The sequence below is a fragment of the Phasianus colchicus genome, chromosome 33 (genome assembly GCF_987193195.1).
Source record: "Phasianus colchicus chromosome 33, bPhaCol1.hap1.1, whole genome shotgun sequence".
In the NCBI taxonomy this organism is placed as follows: domain Eukaryota; kingdom Metazoa; phylum Chordata; class Aves; order Galliformes; family Phasianidae; genus Phasianus; species Phasianus colchicus.
In genome coordinates this window covers 1,290,294-1,311,176 of record NC_143468.1, presented here as the reverse complement: position 1 = coordinate 1,311,176, position 20,883 = coordinate 1,290,294, and the positions used below count along the sequence as shown (strand labels likewise).

Below are 20,883 nucleotides of genomic sequence, written 5' to 3'. Positions count from 1 at the left end.
TGGAAAGGGAATTATGCTGGAGGGGATTCAGGGGGTGATGCTGTGGGGATGATGCTGGAGGTGGGGTGATGCTGGAGATGGGGGTGATGTTGGAGGGGAATTGGAGGTGATGTTAGAAAGGGGGTGATGCTGAGGTGGAATTGAGGTGATGCTGGAGGTGGGGGTGATGCTACAGAGGGAGTGATGTTGGGGGGGAATTGTGGGGTGATGCTGGAGAGGAGGTGGTGCTGAGGAGGAATTGAGGGTGATGCTGCACAGGGGTGAATTGGGGGGGTGAATTGGGGGATGATGCTGGAGAGGAGGTTGATGCTGAGGGTGGTGATGCTGTAGGGCTGAAGGTGGAGGGAGCAGGGGTGGGTGCTGTCTGAGTGCTGTGGGGCTGCTGCTAAAGGGGTGGGGGGCAGGAAGGGAATTGTTGGGGGCAGCATAGAGACGTGGGGGTGATGATGATGGGGGTCTCGGGGGGGCGATGCCAGGGAGCATAGAGGCCGTGCTGAAGGGGATCTATGCGGGGGGACCGCGGGGTAAGAAGGGAGGCTGTCAGCGGACCCGGCCGCGCTGCGCTGCCCACCAGTGTCCCCCCAGTACCCCCCCCTAACTGGCTCTGCCTCCTTCCCCCGCCCCCTCCCGGCCCTGGGCGGGGTCTGTCCCCGCTCCGGAGATGGTGGAGCCGATGTGAGCGGATCGGGGTGCAGAGCGGCTGCGGCCCCCCCTGGCCCCGAGCCCCGGGGGGAGCCCGGCCCCCCCCACAGCCCAGCTATGCCCGCGGGCAGCACCGAGCCCGATGGCATCCTCAGCTATCAGGTGGGGGGTGCATGGAGGGGGGGTACCCGGTGCGGCCGGAGGATGCTCTGTGGCTGCTCACTGCGGCATTTCCAGCGGCGGGAGGGGAGGGGTTGGGGGGAGGATACGGGATGGGGGGCATGCAGGGCGTCTGCTAGGTTGGGGGCAAAGTATCTGCAAAGAGGGGGGGGGGTGTGATTGGTCTGCAGTGGGGATGCAACGTGTTTGCAAGGGATGGGGAGGGAATCTGTAAAATGAGGCATAAGGAACGAGTGGAGGAGGGGGAGGGGGGGGGCAGGCTCTGAAATGGGGGTGCAGAAAGGAGGCAGATGTAAGGCCGAGGGGTGGAGGTTGGGGGGTGCGGGGGGATGCACAAGGTAGACGCAAAGAGAGGTGAAAGGCGTCTGCCTGGGAGGGGCACAGAGGGCGTATGGGGGGGTGTCCATGGCTGGTGGCACCTCCCTGGGCCCCCCCTCCGTCCCCTCCACACCTTTGTGTGGCCACAGCCCGTTGGAGCGGGGACAAAAGCCCCACAGCACGCAGTCCCGGGAGGGGTTTGGTGCAGCAGGGAGCAGCAGGGACGTCCCCCCCATTTTAGCATCATCTTATCTGGGCTGTCCCCAGGGAGCACCTCCTGGCCCCACTGCACCCATCTGCTGAGCATCCATGGGACCCAGCACCTCATGGGACCTGGCACCTCCCATGGGACTCCATGCAACCCATCAAACCCCATTGACCCCGTAGAATCCCGACCCTGCACCCCAGGGAAGCCTGCGCCCCTCATTGGACAGCATACCTCCATTGCATCCTGCACCCTCTGTGGGATCCTTCACCTCATGGGATCCCCTGCATCCCTCAAGGACCCTATGCATCCCTCACTGGACACCATGCACCCCCCATGGGACCCTATGCACCCTCCATGGGACTTCATGAACCCCCAGTGAGACCCCATATGACCACTGGACCCTGCTCCTTCTATAGGATCCTGCACCTCATCTGACCCTCTGTGCCCTCCATGGGACCACATACATCCATTGGTCCCCATATCCCTCATGGGACTCCATGAATCCCATGGGATCCTGCACCCTGTGACACCCTGCACCCCGCATGGGACACATGCACCCATGGGATCCTGCACCCTCTATGGGAACCCATGCACCCAAGGGACCACACAGCAGCCCGGGGTCCCCCCTCATATCTGGAGGAGCTGCCCTCAGTGCCAGATGTGGGTGTGGGAGTGAATTCACCTTCCCTGAAATGGGGGGAGGTAAGGATGGAGGGATGGGGATGGGGATGGAGCAGGGACTGCTCTCAGACCCTGTCTGCCTCCTTCCAAGATTGGCTCCATGCAGGCAGCTGTCCTCATCCCATAAGAACCCCAAGATCAGACTTATTAATTCCATTTGGGTGCAATTAATCCCATCTCATTGGCTCATGGACCCTCACAGACCCCATGCTCCCATCACTGTGGCTCTGCTTGTGTGGGGTGGGACAGTGGGGAGGGGGTTCATGCAGTGCTTTCTTAACTGGAGAAGCTGCACTGAGGCAGGGAAACTGAGGCAGGGCAACCTATTGCAACATGAAAATAAAAGAGAAGTTTTTGCTCAGCTCCTGCTGCTCCAGGGCTACAAACAAACCCTTGAAACTCAGAGTCCCCTTTCCCATATTGTGACAATTGGATGTTTTATATGAAACCATGAAATCTTCCCATTTCCCCAGAGAAATAACCACTCAGGGTCCGTGCCTTAAGGGACAGATTATTTTCTCAGGGCCGTTTACTTTGATGGCACCATTACACGATGCTTCAAAGAGGGGATGGGCTGCTCAGACCCCAGTCAGACTGTGGGTTTGGCACAGGAAGGTGCCCCCATGTCCACTTCCTATAGTTGCACCGAATGCTAAATAATACAAAAGCAGCAGGATTGGAGCTTGGATCCCGATGGGATTTGTGTTGAGCAGAGCTCGGTGTCGGCTTCCCTCGCCGTGTTGTCTTACAGCTGCCTCACCTTTCAGGGCCAGCACTTCACCTCCATCCTGATAGCAGGAGGGGAATGTGCAGCACAGAGGGATGAGCTCAGATCAGGACATAACACGGGGCAGTGGAGAGCTGAGGAAGAGAGGAGGTGGTCACCTGGAGGGATCCCACATTCTTGTGTTCCATGAGGGTTCTGGGCAGTGGTTTCACCAATGTGGGGCGCAAAGCTGCAGGGTATGGAAATAAGAAACCTTTGCACAGGGCTCCGCTTTGCTGCATCCTCACCTGGGAGGAGGAGGAAGTTCTGCTGTTTAGAAATAGGCTGCTTGCTTTGAAAATTTGGAAGAAGCTTTTTTTAATCCTTTACCATCTTCAGTCCTGTGTTAGGGCTCAGTTTGACTAATAAGGATCTGGAGCTAATTGAAGCCGTGCCAAAGTGAGACCTTCCTGAAATGCTGCAGTTTTCACAGGAAATTGCCACAAAACCCAGTACCATCCCATAATATTGGTTTTCCCAGCAGTTTGCACGTCAGCAGCTCAGATTTTAAATGCCCAAACGACCTTCAGCTGCTCCATTTTTCAGCCCCGTTAACAGATGGGCTCCAACCAGAAGCACTTTGGGCACTGCTGTCCTTGGCTCAACCAAATCCCTCATCCCGATGGAATTCCAGCAGCATTTTGGCCACGACCTCAGTTCCTGTGGGATGTGGGATCAGAATTTTGCAGCAGTCCCAGGGGTTGGAGGGCATTGGCTGGTGGAAGTGTTGGTGAGGACCATCATATTGGTGGGGACATCATGGTGATAAGAGCATCGTGTTGGTGGGAACATCGTGTTGGTGGGAGCATCATTTTGGTGGGAGCATCATATTGGTGGGGACATCGTGTTGGAGGAAGGATCATTTTTGTGGGGCTATCGTACTGGTGGGGACATCACGTTCATGGGACCATCATTTTGATGGGACCATCACGTTGGTGGTGACACCGTGTTGATGAGCAACTCCCAGTTTCGGAGTGCGTGTCTTTAATTAACCTCATGGCTGTGCCCCATGAATTCTGATTCCAGAAAACCCACCCGTGTTTGTGCGGTTGGGACTGGGGGCGTCGCTGGGTTCCTCCTGGTGGGGGCAGCTCTGCTGGGTGGTGTAGGATCCACTCGGATGTCCCGGAGGAGCCTGGCTCCATGCAGGACCCAGAGGCTCCAACTGCCCCCAAGGGTGATGTCCAACAAGGGGCTGAGCCAGAGAGTAGCTGCAAGAGAACCCTTGTGGAGAAGCTGAAGGTAGCATGGCCAGAGCTCCTTGCACCAACACCCAGAGGTGCTCTGGGGAGATGGTTTGTGGTGGGCAGGGTGGTGCTGATTGGTGGTACCCACTGAACGCACCCAGGCTTGCAAGTTGGCAGTGATTTTATTCTGCGCTTTTTCTGAGGTTGTTTTGTACAAATCTGTTCTGGGGGAGCTGAATTTGCTGCTAAAATGGGCTGAAGGTAAGCAAATAAGGGAGCCATGAGTGCTGCTTTGGCCATGGGAGCATCAGGTCAACCCCAAGAGCAGCACTGCTATCCAAACACATCAATCCAGAGAGCAGCGGTGTGGAGAGACCCCATTCCCCTTCCCAACACATAACCACAGACCCAGGGGTGAGCATCTTCCTGAGCACTTCTGTTGCATCAATTTTGGGTGCAAATCTCCAACAAAAAGTGCACCATTATCGTCTGTTTGAACAGCCCACAATCCTCTGGTGGCTGTGATGTCAGCTGGGTACAGTGAATGGGAATTCACAGCTCCTAGCCCTTTGTCATCCCCCTTCATGAAGGAATAATTTGGAAACCAGTGGAAACACAACGGTGCTCACTTGGAGGTCGCAGTTTCTTTTTGCATTGGTGAAAGCACTGCGATCCTTGTGGGTGAATTCCTGTCCACGAGTGGTCATGAATGGAGCAATAGATTTTTGGCTTTTGATGCACAAATGCTCTCCTGATGCAGCGATGGTACCTCAGCCCAGGAAGGCATCAGCTCTTTTGCAAGGGGAAAAATCACATTTTCCAAGGAAGGCAACCAGGGCTTCCCGTGCCCTCACCGTGCTGGGGATAGAGCTGCCCTTGTAGGTCTCTGCTTTTGGAGTTGGTGATGGCCATGTCCTGTGGCCAAGTGCCACCTAGCGAGCCCTGCAGGGATCTCCATCCAGCACAGCTGCACTGCATCTTTAGGCATGGAAAAGTGCATTTCCCCCCCTAGTCTTGAAATCTCTTTATTTATTTCATAGAATCAGAGAATGGCTTGGGTTGGAAAGGACCTCAAGGATCATCAAGCTCCAACCCCCCTGACGCAGGCAGGGCTGCCAACCTCCACATTTAGTACTAAACCAGGCTCCCAGGGCCCCATCCAACTCCAACCTGGCCTTGAGCACCTCCAGGGATGGACGGGGTATCCACAGCCTCTGTTCTAGAAAGCTGCCAAGGGGCTGCAAAAGCAAAGAAGTATGGGTTTTGTCTTTGAGCGACCCCATTCCCCTTCCCAACACATAACCACAGACCCAGGGGTGAGCATCTTCCTGAGCACCTCTGTTGCATCAATTTTGGGTGCAAATCTCCAACAAAAAGTGCACCATTATCGTCTATGCTACCCTCTCCTCCTGCAATAAATACTGGCAGCCTCATTTTCTATAAAAACACAAGAATAAAATGTAATCCTGCTCCTTGCCCAGCAGGGACCCGATGAAGAGGCCGTGGTTGACCAAGGAGGAACGAGCAACGTTGTCAATATCCACTATGAAAAGGAGGAGCTGGAAGGTGAGAGGTTGGACTGGATGATCTTTTCCCACCTTAGTGATTCCGTTAGGCTATAGCAGAAGCTGCTGTGCCCGTTAACCAAGAAACACGCTTCCTTTCACGATTTTCATATTATTATTTTTTATAATGCAGGAGGGCAGGGTGAATTCCAGAACAATAGGGGCTGGAAAGAACCTTTGGGTTCCTTCTGCTCAGACAGAACTCTATGGGCTCTATGCCCTTGTCCTGGCTCTGGGCAGCACCACACAGATCCCAGCCCCATCCTTCTGGGTTCCTCCTTTAGATGTTGATCAGCACTGCTCAGGTCCCCCTTCCCTTTTTCTCCCCCAGGAGAGCAGCCCTCTCAGCCTGTCCCCACCAGGAGGGGCTCCAGGCCCCCAGTAGCTCTGCACCCTGTCTGCCCTGAACTGGGAGCCCAGTGCTCCAAATGGGTTCTCCCCAGTGCAGAGCAGAGCAGGAAGAACCTCCCTGCCCTCCTGGCTGTGCTCTGTGCAGTGCCCCACAGGGAACCTTTGGCCAACAGGGCACACTGCTGGCTCATGGTCACCCTGTTGATCGACCCTTGGTCAACTCTTGGTCAACCCGTTGGCCACCATTGACCCTCTTGGGCATGCTGCTGGCTCACAGTCACCTTGTTGGCCACCAGGACCCCCAGGTCCTTCTCTGCAGAGCTCCTTTCCGGCAGCTCAGCCCCCAACCTGCACTGATGCGTGCCCTTATTCCTCCCCAGGTGGAGAACATGATTTTCCCTCGGTGAACCCATGCTGACTGCCTCTGATTTTCCTCCTTTTCTTCCATCATCGCAGCTCCCTTTCTCAATGAGGCTGCTCCTCACTGGATGAGAATTGCAGACAGGGCTTCAATTCTTTGTTTTCCTATTGTTCTGGAACTCATTATCAGGAGGGTGACCTGATTATCTCACCACCTTGTCCTGTACAGAGATTTTAAGAACAATCCCCTTCGTAACGAGCAACTCTGAGCGTTGTCCAGGCAAAGCTTGAGTTGGAGAAGAGATTCAACGCTCCGGTGGTACTTTTAAAGAACCGAGAGCCAAGGCTTTTTGTCATTGCGTTGTAGCAAAACTCGAGTGAAATAAACCAACTGTGTCATGGTGCTGCTCTCCCACAGGACACCGGACCCTGTACGTGGGTGTGCAGATGCCCCTGGTGAGGCAGAGCCACCGGCACCACCGGCCCCGCAGCCAGAAGCATCGGAAGCGCGAACGGGCGAAAGAGGCAGCCCCCGAAGAGCAGGGCTACCACTGTGAGTCCTGGGGATGAGGAGCTTTGAGGCTGAGAGGTTCCATGTGTGAGGTCTGTGGGGCGGCCTCGAGGGCTATAGCTGCTATTTGGGGTCAAAATTGCGTTACTGAGCGAGGGTTTCTATTTGCAGAGCTGGAGTTGGGGAGCTGTGGGAGTTGGGGATGTGGTTACTGGGCATGGTGGGGGTGGGTTGATGGTTGGACTCGATGATCCTGGAGGTCTTTTCCAAGCATCATGATTCTGTGATTCTTGTATTGATTGAGCATGGTGGTTGGATTTGGTGATCTTATAGATGCCTTTTCTGACCTTTATGATTCTGTGATTCTCGTGCTGGTTTGATGCCTGGCCAGCTGCTATTTTGGGGGAAAATTGCATTACTTAGAGCAAGAGCCTGTGTTCGCAAGCTTTTCTTGAGATTTGGTTTTTTTTTTTCCAGACAATCAAATGCATAGACTCATCTTCGGGAGTCTATGTGGGAGAGTCACATTTATTGGAGGATGTAGAATAGATTGGAGGAGACTGGGAGGGAGGAAGACTTGGAGGAGACTTGGAGGAGGGAAAAATTTATTTTCCAAAGGAGTGGTGATGCAGTGGCACAGGCTGCCCTGGGAATTGGTGGGATCACCATCTCCAGAGGTGTTCAAGAACCATGGAGATGTGACACCTGTGGGCATGGTGGGATGGGTTGGGGTCAGACTGGGTGATCTCAGAGGTCTCTTTCAACGTTAATGATTCTGTGATTCTGTGATTCTGTTTAGGGACGTGGTTAGGGGGCACGGTGGGGATGGACTAGTCGTGGCACTTGGTGATCTTAGAGGTTTTTTCCAACTCAAGTTTTGCCTTTAGTGGATGTTTATGGCTGACCTGGTCCCATCATGTGCATTGGGGTCTGTGCTTCTCCCGCAGACACGCCGTCCCAGAGGGTGCAGTTCATCCTCAGCACCGAGGAGGACGAGCAGCACGTCCCTCACGATCTGTTCACCGAACTGGATGAGATCCGCGTGAAAGAGGGCGAGGGCACGGAGTGGAAGGAGACGGCGAGGTAAATGGCAGCTCCTCCTGCAGCAGGGCTGTCTGCAGTGCCATGGGGCTGACCCCGAGCGATGCCCTGCAGGTGGCTGAAATTCGAGGAGGACGTGGAAGACGGCGGCGAGCGCTGGAGCAAACCTTACGTGGCCACGCTCTCCTTGCACAGCCTCTTTGAGCTGAGGAACTGCATCATCAAAGGCACAGTGCTGCTGGATATGTGTGCCAACAGCACCGAGGAGATCGCAGGTAGCGCTCGGGGTCGGGGTAGGACCATGCACTGCAAACCTTTCCCCCAGCACATCCTATCTTTCAGAAATCCCGTTGCACTTTTGTGTCTTTTGTTGGGGTTTGCTTTGGCCTGGCGGCGGGGTGAGCGTTTTCTTGCAACGTGGGACCCTTCTGAGAGCCTTTTGTGGGGCTGGAGAAACAACTTGGAGAATATTTTCCATCCAAAAAAGGCGTTTGCAATCAGGGCTCAGCAGTCTGCTCGTGGAACCATGGAGTTTGCAAAGAGCTGAACCTCTTAGAAATGAACACAGCCTGCATAAGGGCTGAGCCTCGTTAAAGAAATTAGTTATTACCAGCTATTTCCTCACATTCTTTTTTTCCCTTTTGCATTAACACTGAGGATTTGGGAGCTTTGAAGGCAGGGTTTATCTGGCAGATGACCAGGCAGTGTGTTTCAGGGTGAGGGGAGGAGGAAGATAATAGAAGTTAATTGGAAAAGCAGCTTTGGAGAAATGATGGTTGACTGGTGGTCTCCATTCAGCCCTTGCAGGAGGCGGTGGAGTCGCAGCCATTCTCAGCACATTTCTCAGCAAATTGCAGTCATTTGGTGGAGGGAACTCAGGGAAGGTCTGTGCTGTGGGTTGCATTTAATTTGGTTAGATACGTGGAGTAACACTGAAAGACCAGACCAGGCGAGGAAATTGCATTATTTAGAAGGAGAAATAATTATCATAGTTGAGCAATGAATAAGCACTTTGACGCTGTTTTTTAGCAAAAGAAAATTCTTGCTTTTGTTGCAAAAGCTCAGTTGCATTTAAAATACCTCATGGAGTAAAAGCTGTGCCCGTGCTGAGCTGTGCTGCATTCCTCTTGGGTTCTGCAGGGGTTCTCCTCTCACGTCCCTTTCCCACCCTCAGATATGATCCTGGACCAGCACAACCACTCCAGTGAGTTCGATGAGAGCATGAGGGAGAAGGTCCGGGAGGTCCTTCTCAAAAAGCACCACCACCAGAATGAGAAGAAGAGAAACAACCTCCTCCCCATCGTCCTCTCCTTCGCTGACAAGCCAGGTGAAGGGTCCTATAGGGCCGAGCAATGGGTGGATGTTCCTGTAGGGTTTGGCACCAGGTGAAGGTTGTTGTAGGATCTGGCCCCATTGGACTTTCCCTGCACAAGGATAAGTGTCCCGATTGCTCCTTGTCTTTCTTTCTGAGTCTTTCTTTCTCCTCCCAGCCCAAACGCTCATCCCCCATCCTCCTCCCACCACCATAGAAGCTAAAAATGGGGTAAGCCACGACACCAGCCCCATGGATTTAAGCAAGGTGAGATCCTGTCGCTCTCTTAGTCCTTTAAGGCTGGCTTTGCTCTTGCAAATGCGTCTACAGCAGAGTGCTGTGGGCTTTCACTTTGGGGTAAGAGCCTGAAAATCCCTTTATTTGTCGTGCACAGGCAGAGCTGCACTTCATGAAGAAAATTCCCACCGGGGCTGAAGCAGCAAACGTGCTGGTGGGAGAGCTGGATTTCCTTCAGCAGCCCATCATGGCCTTCGCCCGCCTCACCCCGGCCGTCCTCCTCTCGGGCATGACAGAAGTCCCCATCCCAACCAGGTCTGAAGGAGAAGCACAAAGTTTTCTTTAAAAATAACAACAAAAACCGACATCTAAATTCATCCCGAGAGAATGAGGCCAGCAGGAGCAAGTCTACAAGCACACTTCCCCCATCTCTCATTCTCCACCTTCATTTCTCCCTTCCCTGCTGTGGTTTCTAAAGGCATTGGCCGATTGTAGCGAACATCAACCCCAAAATTGTAAAATGCATTGGCCAGCTGTAATGAACGTCAACCTAAAAATTAAAAACTGCCTTGGCCAATGTTAATGAAACTCAGCCTGAATAGTCAGTTGTGAAGGTGATCAGTCTTGATGAGTTTAAAATCCAGCACCCGTGTGCCCAGTCTTGGGTTGAGCTCTGGACTGGGAGCTGCTGGGATTTCTTTGGGCACTCCCTAAGCAAGGATCTGTTCTTCTCTCTTGTTTTGTTTTTCTCACTCAGGTTTCTGTTTGTGTTGTTGGGACCAGAAGGAAAAGCCCATCAGTACCACGAGATCGGCAGGTCCATGGCCACACTCATGACGGATGAGGTGTGATGAGATAATTGAGATCCCAGGGTCGTTTTTGGCTTTCTTCCTCTCTCCCCAATCTCCACTGCAGTGAGGATTTCGGACCACCTCCACTGTAGCAAGGAAGCAGATCTGGAGAGCTGAAAGCTCCCAAATTTTGTACCTAAAGCCAACACCTGGGGTCTGCATCTCCCCATATAGAGGGCATGGTGGAGATGAATCGACAATTAGATGGATGACTGAAGTGGTCTTTTCTAACCTTAATTATTCTATGATTCTATGATTCTATCCCAGAGCCCACATTCCCACCCTCGTTACAATCCTGCACCTCATTCCTGCTCTGCAGAATCCCCAACATGCGAAACCTCTTTAAGATGACTGAAGGATGGGAGGAGATGACCCCATATCCCACAAATTTTTCCTTTTGGGGAAACTTGGGGGAAAACTCTTTCGCATTTATCTGGGAACTTTTCTTTGCGCTGGTTAGGACACCAGTGCTGCATTGTCCCTTCACCAGTTGTCCTCTACCTGCAGGTTTTTCATGATGTTGCCTACAAAGCCAAGAACCGGGCTGACCTGGTGGCTGGCATCGATGAGTTCCTGGATCAGGTCACGGTTCTGCCACCGGGAGAGTGGGACCCATCGATCCGCATCGAGCCCCCCAAAAACGTCCCTTCTCAGGTGGGTGCTGCTGTGGAGGGAGGTGTGAGAGGCTGGGTGGGAGACTTACAAATAAATCTATCTTTCTGTCTTATGGCTGTTTGTATAGAAAAAAAGGAAGATGCCCGGAGCTCTGGATGACAATGCTTCTCACAGAAAGCCTGAAAAACATAGCGGCCCTGAACTGGAGCGGACGGGAAGGTGGGAAGCTCAATATTCTTATTTATAATAAAAGGGGAGATTTGGGTGAGATTTGGGGTGGAAACTCTTTACCCAGAGGGCAGTGAGACCACTTCTGCCCATAGAAGTGTGGGTGCCCCATCCCTGGAGATGCTCAAGGATACAGATGGGGCTCTGGACTGCTGATGGAGGGGTGGGACCAGCCCAGGCAGGTGGTGGAGCTGGAGAGGCTTTGAGAACCCTTACAAGTCAACCATCCTATGGTTCTGTGATCTGGAAGGACCCTTCCAACTCAACCATTCCGTGGTTCTATGATCTTTAAGATCGCTTACAACTCAACCATCCTATGACTGTAAGATCTTGAAGGACCCTTCCAACCCAACCACCCTGTGGTTCTACGATCTTAAAGGACTCTTCCAACCCAACCATTCTGTGGTTCTGTGATCTTTGAGTTCCCTTCCAAGCCAAGACATATTGTGGTTTTATGGTTCCATGGTTCTATGATGGGGTCTCAGGTCAGCTCTTTTTCATTGTTGGAGGGTTTTTTTGGTGTGTATAAAATGGGAGAGGGACACTGCTTTTTAGCTATGAAAGCTGCTCTATGTCCATAGTTGCACAAAATTCTCTGTTCTGCCAGCACTATCTATTTTCTTGTCCCTCCTCCAGACTCTTTGGAGGTTTGATCCTGGACGTGAAGCGGAAAGCACCGTGGTTCTGGAGTGACTTTCGGGATGCACTGAGTCTGCAGTGCCTGGCATCCTTCCTCTTCCTCTACTGTGCCTGCATGTCCCCTGTCATCACCTTTGGGGGGCTGCTGGGGGAGGCAACCGATGGCCACATAGTGAGTGTGGGGTGATGGGGAGGTGTGCATGGCTGTGATACAATGGGACATGGCTGGCGATGGGACTTGTTGTGTTGGCAGTTGGGCTTGATGACCTTATAAGTCTTATCCAAACTAAATGACGCCATGTTTCTATTTGCTATTTCTACCCACGTGATTTAATTGCTCTTCTGTTCCCTGGGCAGAGCGCCATGGAGTCGCTGCTGGGCGCATCCATGACTGGCGTTGTGTATTCCCTCTTTGCTGGCCAACCTCTCACCATCCTTGGCAGCACCGGCCCTGTCCTCGTGTTCGAGAAGATCCTCTACAAGTTCTGCAAGTAAGGTTGGATGCACGGAGCCTTCTGAGGGCTGAGAAGAGATTTTTTTTCAGTTATTTTTCTTAATGGTAGCTGTAAGATTGGAGTTGATCGGGGTTGGCTTCTGTGGCATGTGCCTAGTGCATTGCATGTTCCTACATCCAGGATGCAAGGGTTTGTGCAGGGTTTGTAGGGTTAAGGCAAAACAGGAGGAGGAGAAATCACATGTATAGAGATGTCCAAGATGGGACGCATGAGTGAAAGGAAACAAATCACTCTGTTTTGGGAGCATGAAGGAAGATTTGCTTTGCTCTCAGCACAAAACCGGGCTTTTTTTTCCAAAAGTAGAAGTATGTTTTGCCCAAACAGCCTTACAATTTTCCCTTCTGCTGAAATATTTTGAGATTTGATGATTTTGTGGAGAAAGCAGGAGCTTTTCATGCAAAATGCATACTTTCTGTGACAGCCATTGGCTGTGATGACAGTAATTAGTGACCCTTGCTGCAATTAATCACTCACATCATTCAGGTAGCAGGCTCTGGGTGCCCAACCAGAGGGTTTTGGTGTTGGCATAGGGTGATAGGCAAACACAGTGTGCTCCCCTACAAAGACCTGACCTCAGCTAGCCTCTGAGATATTAACACCGCATCACTGTTAAATAATGCTAATTACCTCATTGGCCTCTCCACCCGTGGGCCCACACCCTGCAGCCCCACGGCTCTCTGTAGTACATGCAAACCGCATTCCTTGGCACGTTCCTACATCTCTCTGGATTTTCCCTGAAGGAAAACCCATTAGGTTTCCCTCCCATCTCAGGGACTACGCACTCTCCTACCTGTCCCTGCGGACGTGCATCGGGCTGTGGACTGCCTTCCTCTGCATGGTGCTGGTGGCCACGGATGCCAGCTGCCTGGTGTGCTACATCACCCGCTTCACCGAGGAAGCCTTCGCCGCCCTCATCTGCATCATCTTCATCTACGAGGCTCTGGAGAAGCTCATCTGCCTGGGAGAGACCTACCCAGTGCACATGCACAGCCAGCTCGACTTCCTCACCCTCTACTAGTGGGTTTTTTTCCCCTCAAACACCCCACTGGCAGCACCTTAGGGCTGCACCTCCATTGCTCCTCCTTCCCTTCCCCTTGGTTCTCTCCTCCCAGCTGTAAGTGTGCAGCTCCCACCCATCCCACCAATGAAACGCTGCACTTTTGGCTGAGCAATGAGGTCAACCCTGCAGCCATCGCCTGGGAAAACCTCACCGTATCTGTAAGTGCCCATTGGTGTCAAGGCGGTGCCAGAGCCCTTCGGGTGATGTTTTGCTTCAAACTGATGTGAAAAATCACTGCTGAAGTGCAGTGTGTGTGGTTCCCACCTGTGGTCTTGGGAAGGAGTGCACCGTATTCTTAGCCCTGTGGTGATGGCTGTCACCCCCAGGCATGCTGCAGGGTGGTATTTCTGGCTGGGAGTGAGGTCAGTGGTGGCGTGAGCACTGGAGGAATTGGAGGTCTTAAGTTCATGCTTGAAGGTGGTAATTGGTTCTTTAATTGGTCCTCAGTAACTCCAGGGTTAGTTCTTATTCAGCGCTGTCTGCACCTACGTGCATAAGTCTTAGTGTCTGAGTGTGCATATATCTGCATATCTGAGCGTGCACACATCTGTGTGTCTGCTGTGTCCCAGGGATGAGCCCTGGGAGATGATGCTTTGTCTCTCCTTTCCTACCATGGTGGTCACCGCCCTCCTTCCCCTTTTTCTCTTTACTCTTCCCCCAAGAATCCCCTTTGGGTGTCTCATCCCCCTGTGGTGCCTTCAGCCATGGCTGCATGCAGTCCAAATGGAGAACGTGTCATGGCTCTGTGCCCCATCACAGCCCATTTCTCCCTCTCCCCTTTGTTGATGTGTCACTCGTTAAGCTCCTGCAGCTCCTCAGATATAAATGTCCCCTGCCAGCAGCAGGCACAAGGTCATGGATCTTGGACCAAGGCCCCAAACCTGCCCCAGTTCCCCAATGTTTCCCTTGAGCACATGCACCTCTTTTGTGTCCTCATGCTCTGTTTCTCCAGGAATGTCGACATTTGCATGGAGAATTTCATGGACCCGCCTGTGGACATGATGGCCCCTACACACCCAATGTCCTCTTCTGGTCCTGCATCCTCTTCTTCTCCACCTTTGTCCTCTCAAGCTCACTGAAGATGTTTAAAACCAGCCGCTACTTCCCAACCAGAGTAGGTAGAAGGTGGGGGCCAGCAGCGGGCCCCACACTCATTGACCCAAATATTGGAGCATTTGTCACTACTGGGTCAAGAACTGCTCATGGAAGAGCCTTGAAGACCATGATCTCTATTGGCTTGGATGGGATCTCCACCGACTTGGATGGGATCTCCATTGGCGTGGATGGGATCTCTATTGGTTTGGATGGGATCTCTATTGGCTTGGATGGGATCCCCATTAGTTTGGATGGGATCTCCATTAGGTTGGATGGGATCTCCATTGGTTTGGATGGGATCTCCATTGGTTTGGATGGGATCTCCATTGGCTTGGATGGGATTTCCATTGGCTTGGATGGGATCTCCATTGGTTTGGGTGGGATCTCCATCGGTTTGGATGGGATCTCCATTGATTTGGATGGGATCCCCATCCATTTGTTTCCTCACCATTTCTGTGAGCTCAGTGTCTCTGCATTTCCCACCTGCCTTAAGGCCGGTCCCAGTGCAGTGTAAAATGATGACATGATTCTATGAAATCAGATCCTCCAAAGTTATTTTTTTTCCCCTCACCATTGTTACTCTAGGGGAAGGTTGGTTCAAATGAGGAGCTGCCATAGAAGAAGAGATATTTCTTCTTTGTAGGGAACAAATATGCCTCAGTGCCTTATTCCCATTTCAGCAGTGAGAGTGGCTGCCGTGGCAGATGTTTATTTCCAAATATTTAATAATGATTAAAACAAAAAGAACTAAAGCATCCCTTTCCCCTTAATTAAGCTGTTTTCTTTTCTATGTGACACCAGATCTCACAGGGACAAACACAGCAGCAGTTTCTATCCAAGGGATTCAGCTCACGTCCTCAGAGTGGTGGGGTTTTGTTGATCAGCCTTCATGTTGTTCACATCCCTAAGCTTTTTCATCTCGTGCTGCTCCTGTGTTTTCATGACCCTTTCTTTCAGCACTGATTTCTTGCTCCCATAGGTCCGGTCTACGATAAGTGACTTTGCTGTTTTCCTCACCATCGTCGTCATGGTGGTCATTGACTTCCTCATTGGGATCCCATCACCAAAGCTCCACGTCCCCCATATGTTCAAGGTAATGGGGAGCTTTGGCACAGGGTTGGCTTCACCCCATGCCTGTGCTGCTGGGGACATCAACCTGGTGATAATAGGGCTGGACAGGGCTGAGCCTGAGAGAGGTGCTGGTGGTGTGACTTTCTTCCACCTTCAAATGCAACGAGAAAACGACCCTAAAACTTGATATGTACAGGAGAAAGATCTATGGGTAAATATCTATGGCTTGTAAAGAAGACACCAGTGCTGCTGAACCCCATAGCAGAGAGTGATGCAAAGCATTGAGAATGCTTCAAAGTGGAGATGGAGGGGAAATCCAGGCTGGCAGATGACGCTGATGCTGGTGCTTTGTCCCAGCCCACCAGGGATGACCGTGGGTGGCTCATGAACCCCATAGGACCCAACCCATGGTGGACGGTGTTGGCTGCACTCATCCCAGCCCTGCTCTGCACCATCCTGATATTCATGGACCAGCAGATCACCGCCGTCATTGTGAACAGGAAGGAGCACAGGCTGAAGGTAAGGGTTGGAAGCAAGAGGAGAATCCAACCCCAACCCCAAAAAATGCAAACACATTTGTTTGGGACAACACAACTCTGCTTGGCAGGATGCTGCTCTGCATTAATGATGTCACAGGGAGCAAACAAGAGGGCAATTTGTACAAGCAACCTCTCTGAGGCAGCAAATTAACCTCGTAACAATAAGGAGGAGTGTTTCTGTTTTAAAATGTCAGCAGCAAATCTAGGGGAATGAATCGTTTTAATGCAGTGCCAGGAACCTGCCAGTCACATCTCACTTGCGAGTGGTGGGAGTGTGCTGTAAGAATGGGAAAAAGTCAATATTTTTTGACGAGTTAGGAGTTGTACTGAAAAAAAACCCACCCTAGAGTCTGCTTTGTCTGAACTCCTGACAGATTTTCACAGGAAGAACTTGTGCAAACCTGAGCGTATCTGTAATTGTTTCCAATTATTTTAAATTTTCAAAGAGTTGACTCGGGCTCGGGCAAGCTGAGGGTTTACCTCATTGCTCTTCTGCTGTGGGATGCTCTGTTTCTCGTTCTGCAGAAGGGATGTGGGTACCACCTGGACCTCTTCATGGTGGCTGTGATGCTCGGGGTGTGCTCAGTGATGGGGCTGCCCTGGTTCGTGGCTGCGACCGTCCTCTCCATCACCCACGTGAACAGCCTTAAACTGGAGTCAGGCTGCTCAGCTCCTGGAGAACAACCCAGATTTTTGGGGATACGAGAGCAGAGGGTCACGGGATTGATGATCTTTGTGCTCATGGGCTGCTCTGTCTTCTTGACTGCTGTGTTAAAGGTGAGAGGAAAATGCAAAGCACCCAACAGCCTGGAGGAATTTTTGGAAATTGCACAAAAGTAGTCCCTAGTCCCCTCTCTCCAGGTCTGAGGGGCACAGCAGGTGATCCCAAAGCTTGAGGTGTGAGCCATAATAGCAACTGGCCCCACTTACACTTCCCAGCCCTTCAGACCCCAGTCGGGCATACTTGAGGGCACCAAGCCACATCATTTTTTGATTGCCTTTTAGACCCACCTGTGTTTATGGGCTACAACCTCATGCATTCAGACCACTACATCCACTCTCTTTCCATCAGGCAGTAAATGGACAGGTTGCATTGTGCTCCCCAGTGCCTCAGAGCTGCCATTCCTGGTGGCTAAACATGCTGCAGTCATCTCGTGCACATCCCTCCCACAAAGTAATTTCATCTCCAGGCTGAAGGCAGGCATACCACCTCTGCATGTTGCCACAGGAATATGTAGAGCTGTTTTCCTGCCGTCACAGAGTGCAGCATATGGTAGCATGGGTGAAATCACCTATTTTCCTGCATTCTTTCTGGAAAACTGGATTATTCTGATGAAAAAGTCACTCAAAAGTTCTGCCTAAAGCGGAGCATTTCTCACACGCATGCACAAAATGTCCAATGGATAAAATTCGACACGTCTCCAGCCCTGTGGAAGCTGGAAGGCTTTGGGCAACTTTATGCAGAATGAAAGGATAAGATTGAAAATGCAATGGCTTTACTTAAAGTAGCATTCCCTTTGCAGTTTATACCAATGCCTGTGCTGTACGGTGTCTTTCTCTACATGGGGGTATCGTCGCTCAGAGGAATCCAGGTATGGACTGTTGCACCATGCAGCTGTTTGCTCCCTGATATTTCATCTTACTGAGAGAAGGGGAAAAAAAGGTCTTGCAGTCAGCAGTGGGGGAAAAGGGAAAAGCCTCTTCAAGTGCAAGAGATGGAAATACAGAATCACAGAATGTCCCAAATTGGAAGGAACCCATAAGGGTCATGGAGCCCAAATTCTTGGTTGGAGGTGGTAGAGGCACAGGGGGTCTGCAGGGCTGGGAGGACCAGGTGGGTTTGGTGCTCTCTGTGTTATAGTCTCAGTGCTTTGTTATGTGAAAATGGGAGAATTTGATGCAAGTGGAAGGAAATATCCCCCTCTCGTGGAAGTTGTTGTTGGAGGTTTCATTAGGCAAAGGAAAATTAATTATAGACTCATGTGGGATAATAACAATTTGGTGACAGCTCTGTGGGGGTTATGTTCCCATAAGAAGAGATCAACACTTTTTGTGAGAGCCCTAATAAACAGGTCTCAGTAAGGCCATCAACTCCCTACAGCCCCATGGTGGCATCTCCTCGTTGTTTTGCAGTTCTTTGACCGCCTGAAGCTGTTTGGGATGCCGGCCAAGCACCAGCCCGACTTCATCTACCTGCGGCACGTGCCGCTGCGCAAAGTGCATCTCTTCACCCTGGTGCAGCTCACCTGCCTCGTGCTGCTCTGGGTCATCAAGGCGTCCCGTGCGGCCATCGTCTTCCCCATGATGGTTGGTGGCTCTCAGCAAGATGCTTGCAGCATTGAGTGGGGTGTAGTCATGCCTCTGGTCTCACCATGGTTTCCCTTTAAGGTCCCTTCCAACCCAACCATTTCATGGTTGTGTGACCTCTAAGGACTTTTCCAACCCAACCGTCTTATTTTTTTGTGATTTTGAAGGGCCCTTCCAACCCAACCATTCTATGGTTCTATGATCTTGAAGGACCCTTCCAGCCCAACCATCCTATGTTTCTGTTTCTGAAGGTTCTGGCTCTCGTTTTTGTCCGGAAAGTCCTGGATTTCTGCTTCTCAAAGCGAGAGCTCAGTTGGCTGGATGACCTCATGCCAGAAAGCAAGAAGAAAAAGTTGGACGATGCCAAAAATGAAGCCAAAGAAGAAGAGGTAATGCTGCTGGGTGCCTGGGGGCTGTGAAATTTCTATCACAGCCAGTCATTAAATGGTGTGAGGAGTCTGGAACTAGGCAGAAGGAGACTCCAATGGCTTTTGGCAACCATTTCTTTACTCTAAATTATCACTTGAACAGACATACAATAAGCTTAACTGTTGAACAATCATACAATTTTTAAAACGCCTTTTAAAATAAAATTGTTTGATTACTGTCGTTATTTTTATCATTATTATTGGAAAGATTTGCTCACAATGGGTCTTTAAACCCCCAAAATTTTTGGACCGGAAGGTTTTCTTCCTGCTCCATCAGTGCTAAAGCTGCCAAGGATGGGGAGGGGCAGCATGCAATGTCTGTGTGGGGTTTTTGCTCAAAGGCAGGAGGTTGATCTTCCCCTCTGCTGCAGGAGTCTCAGCAGATGATGGAAGCTGCTGCTGCAAACTCAGTCCAGCTGGGCCTGGGGAAGACGAGCTACGTGGGTGTCCCCAAGCAGAACAGCAGGGACAGGTAAAGCCCCCCCACATGCCAGGCATGGAGGGATGGGTTGGGGTTGGACTGGATGATCTTATAGGTCATTTCCAACCTCAGTGCTCTGTGATTCAATTCAGGGACATGGTGAGTGGGCTTGGTGGGGACGGGTCAAGGGTTGGACTTGACGATTCACGAGGTCTTTTCCAACTGTAATAATTGGTTCTATGATTGCAGGACTGACCCTTCTGAGATCAACATCTCAGATGAAATGTCGAAGACAACTGTGTGGAAGGCTCTCACCATGAACGCAGAAAAACTCTGAATCCGAGGAGGAAAAAGGGAAAAGGTAATGATAATGGTGAATGTGACCATGCTGCTCTGCAAGCGCAGTGCCAAAGAGCTCATCCCCAGCAGCAGGCAGCAAGTACCGGATGAGATTGGAGGATGGCAACCATTTTGGAGATCTTTCCAACTTTAATGATTCTATGTTTCCCTCTTTTTCTTTTTCTTTTTTTCCCCTCAGTTGTCCTCTGTAGGGATCTTGGCTTTGAAGGAGAGGAGCGAGAACGTGACTCAGGGATGAGCCAGCGCAGCTCTGTTGGGTGGAGGAAGCAAACACGCACCCTCCCTGGTTCTCTCCTCCAAGTAGCAGGATTCCCATTAAAGCCATTTAAGACGTTTCCAGTTATCCTTGGTGTGCTTCAGGCATTCAGTATCTCTAGACCAGCAATCTGAGGTGCACCTCGCTGTCAGTGGGAGCTCGGTGTTGCTCAGCCTCCGTGTGTACGTGTGTGTGCGTGTGTTGTCGCGGTCTGTGGTGGTAGAGGGACAGCTACCGCTTGGTCATTCAGTGCTATCTAGTTTTTTTTTTATATATCTAATCTCCTCCCACCATTCCTCCCCCCCCACATTTCCCTTTTTCTGTCCAAATATAAACTCTGAATGTACAAAATAATTTTCTGTTATATTTGACGCATTCTACACTTTCTTCTTCGTCACTGCCAGATTTTGGGTTTGGTTCGGGGTCCTTGTTTGGATTCGCTCTTCCCTTCTATCTCTTACTGGTGTGGGAGAGATGTCCTCTGTCGTGGGAAATGCAGAGAGAAAGGAGAAGTGTTTGTTCCAGTTTTGTCATCATTTTTTGCTTTGACTCTAGAATCAGCAGGTGCCCACGGAAGGGGTTGGAACTGAGTGATCTTTAACAACTCGACAATCCTGTGGTTCTATGATCTTTGAGGTCCCTTCAACCCAGTCTTCCTATGATTCTACATAGGAATCTTAAGATCCTTATGATTCTACATAGAATCATAAGATTCTATAGATCTTAAGATCCTTTCCAACCCAACCATCTTATGGTTCCATGATCTTTGAGGTCCCTTCCAACCCAACCATTCTGAGTTTCTATGATTTTTTCAGGACTCTTCCAACCCAAACCATTCTATGGTGCTTTGACTCTAAAACGCAGAAATGCCACCTTCTTGTCCCTGGCTGTGAGTTGATATAAGGAAACTCCTAAAACCCACTGCTTTGAATAAACCATATGGTCACGGGAGCAGCCAGCCACATCCATTGCTTTCCTTGCTTTACATTCCCAGAATACTCCGCTCATTTTCTTTGCCCCCCCCCACCCCATGCAAAAAGCCTCCTCTCTCTCCAGGTAGCATGGACCATCAGGAAAATAAATTGTCTTCAATGTCCCTTCCAACCCAACCATTCTGTGATCCTATGAAAGCAGGAAGA

The 20,883-nt window shown here is 51.1% G+C and overlaps 1 protein-coding gene across 6 annotated transcripts; it reads left to right on the top strand.

The window, feature by feature from the left end:
- The first annotated feature begins 636 nt into the window (after positions 1-636).
- On the top strand, positions 637-19,823 carry SLC4A8 (solute carrier family 4 member 8). 6 transcript variants are annotated; one of them, XM_090128299.1, is made up of 25 exons: positions 638-804; positions 5,467-5,548; positions 6,677-6,811; positions 7,717-7,852; positions 7,925-8,085; positions 8,985-9,137; positions 9,301-9,389; positions 9,517-9,674; positions 10,117-10,204; positions 10,718-10,864; positions 10,953-11,044; positions 11,690-11,864; positions 12,050-12,183; positions 12,979-13,224; positions 13,320-13,425; positions 14,220-14,381; positions 15,342-15,455; positions 15,791-15,952; positions 16,498-16,749; positions 17,496-17,564; positions 18,106-18,279; positions 18,531-18,668; positions 19,079-19,179; positions 19,378-19,489; positions 19,667-19,823. In XM_090128299.1, exons 1-24 carry the CDS (start codon positions 760-762, stop codon positions 19,463-19,465), a joined length of 3,207 nt encoding a protein of 1,068 aa, XP_089984425.1. In that variant the 5' UTR covers positions 638-759; the 3' UTR covers positions 19,466-19,489; positions 19,667-19,823. The 6 variants fall into 6 exon arrangements, with proteins under 6 accessions (XP_089984427.1, XP_089984425.1, XP_089984424.1 ...); XM_090128298.1 differs by having other exon boundaries at positions 5,464-5,548; XM_031603257.2 differs by lacking the exon at positions 638-804 and adding an exon at positions 3,307-4,037.
- Positions 19,824-20,883: the final 1,060 nt, after the last annotated feature.

Excerpts from the sequence above, each read along its gene's own strand:
- SLC4A8 (XM_031603256.2), top strand. The coding sequence starts at position 3,939 with ATGCAGGACCCAGAGGCTCCAACTGCCCCCAAGGGTGATGTCCAACAA. Across the intron at positions 10,865-10,952 it reads CCAAAAACGTCCCTTCTCAG|AAAAAAAGGAAGATGCCCGG; the intron begins GTGGGTGCTGCT and ends CTGTTTGTATAG. Across the intron at positions 16,750-17,495 it reads TCTTGACTGCTGTGTTAAAG|TTTATACCAATGCCTGTGCT; the intron begins GTGAGAGGAAAA and ends TTCCCTTTGCAG.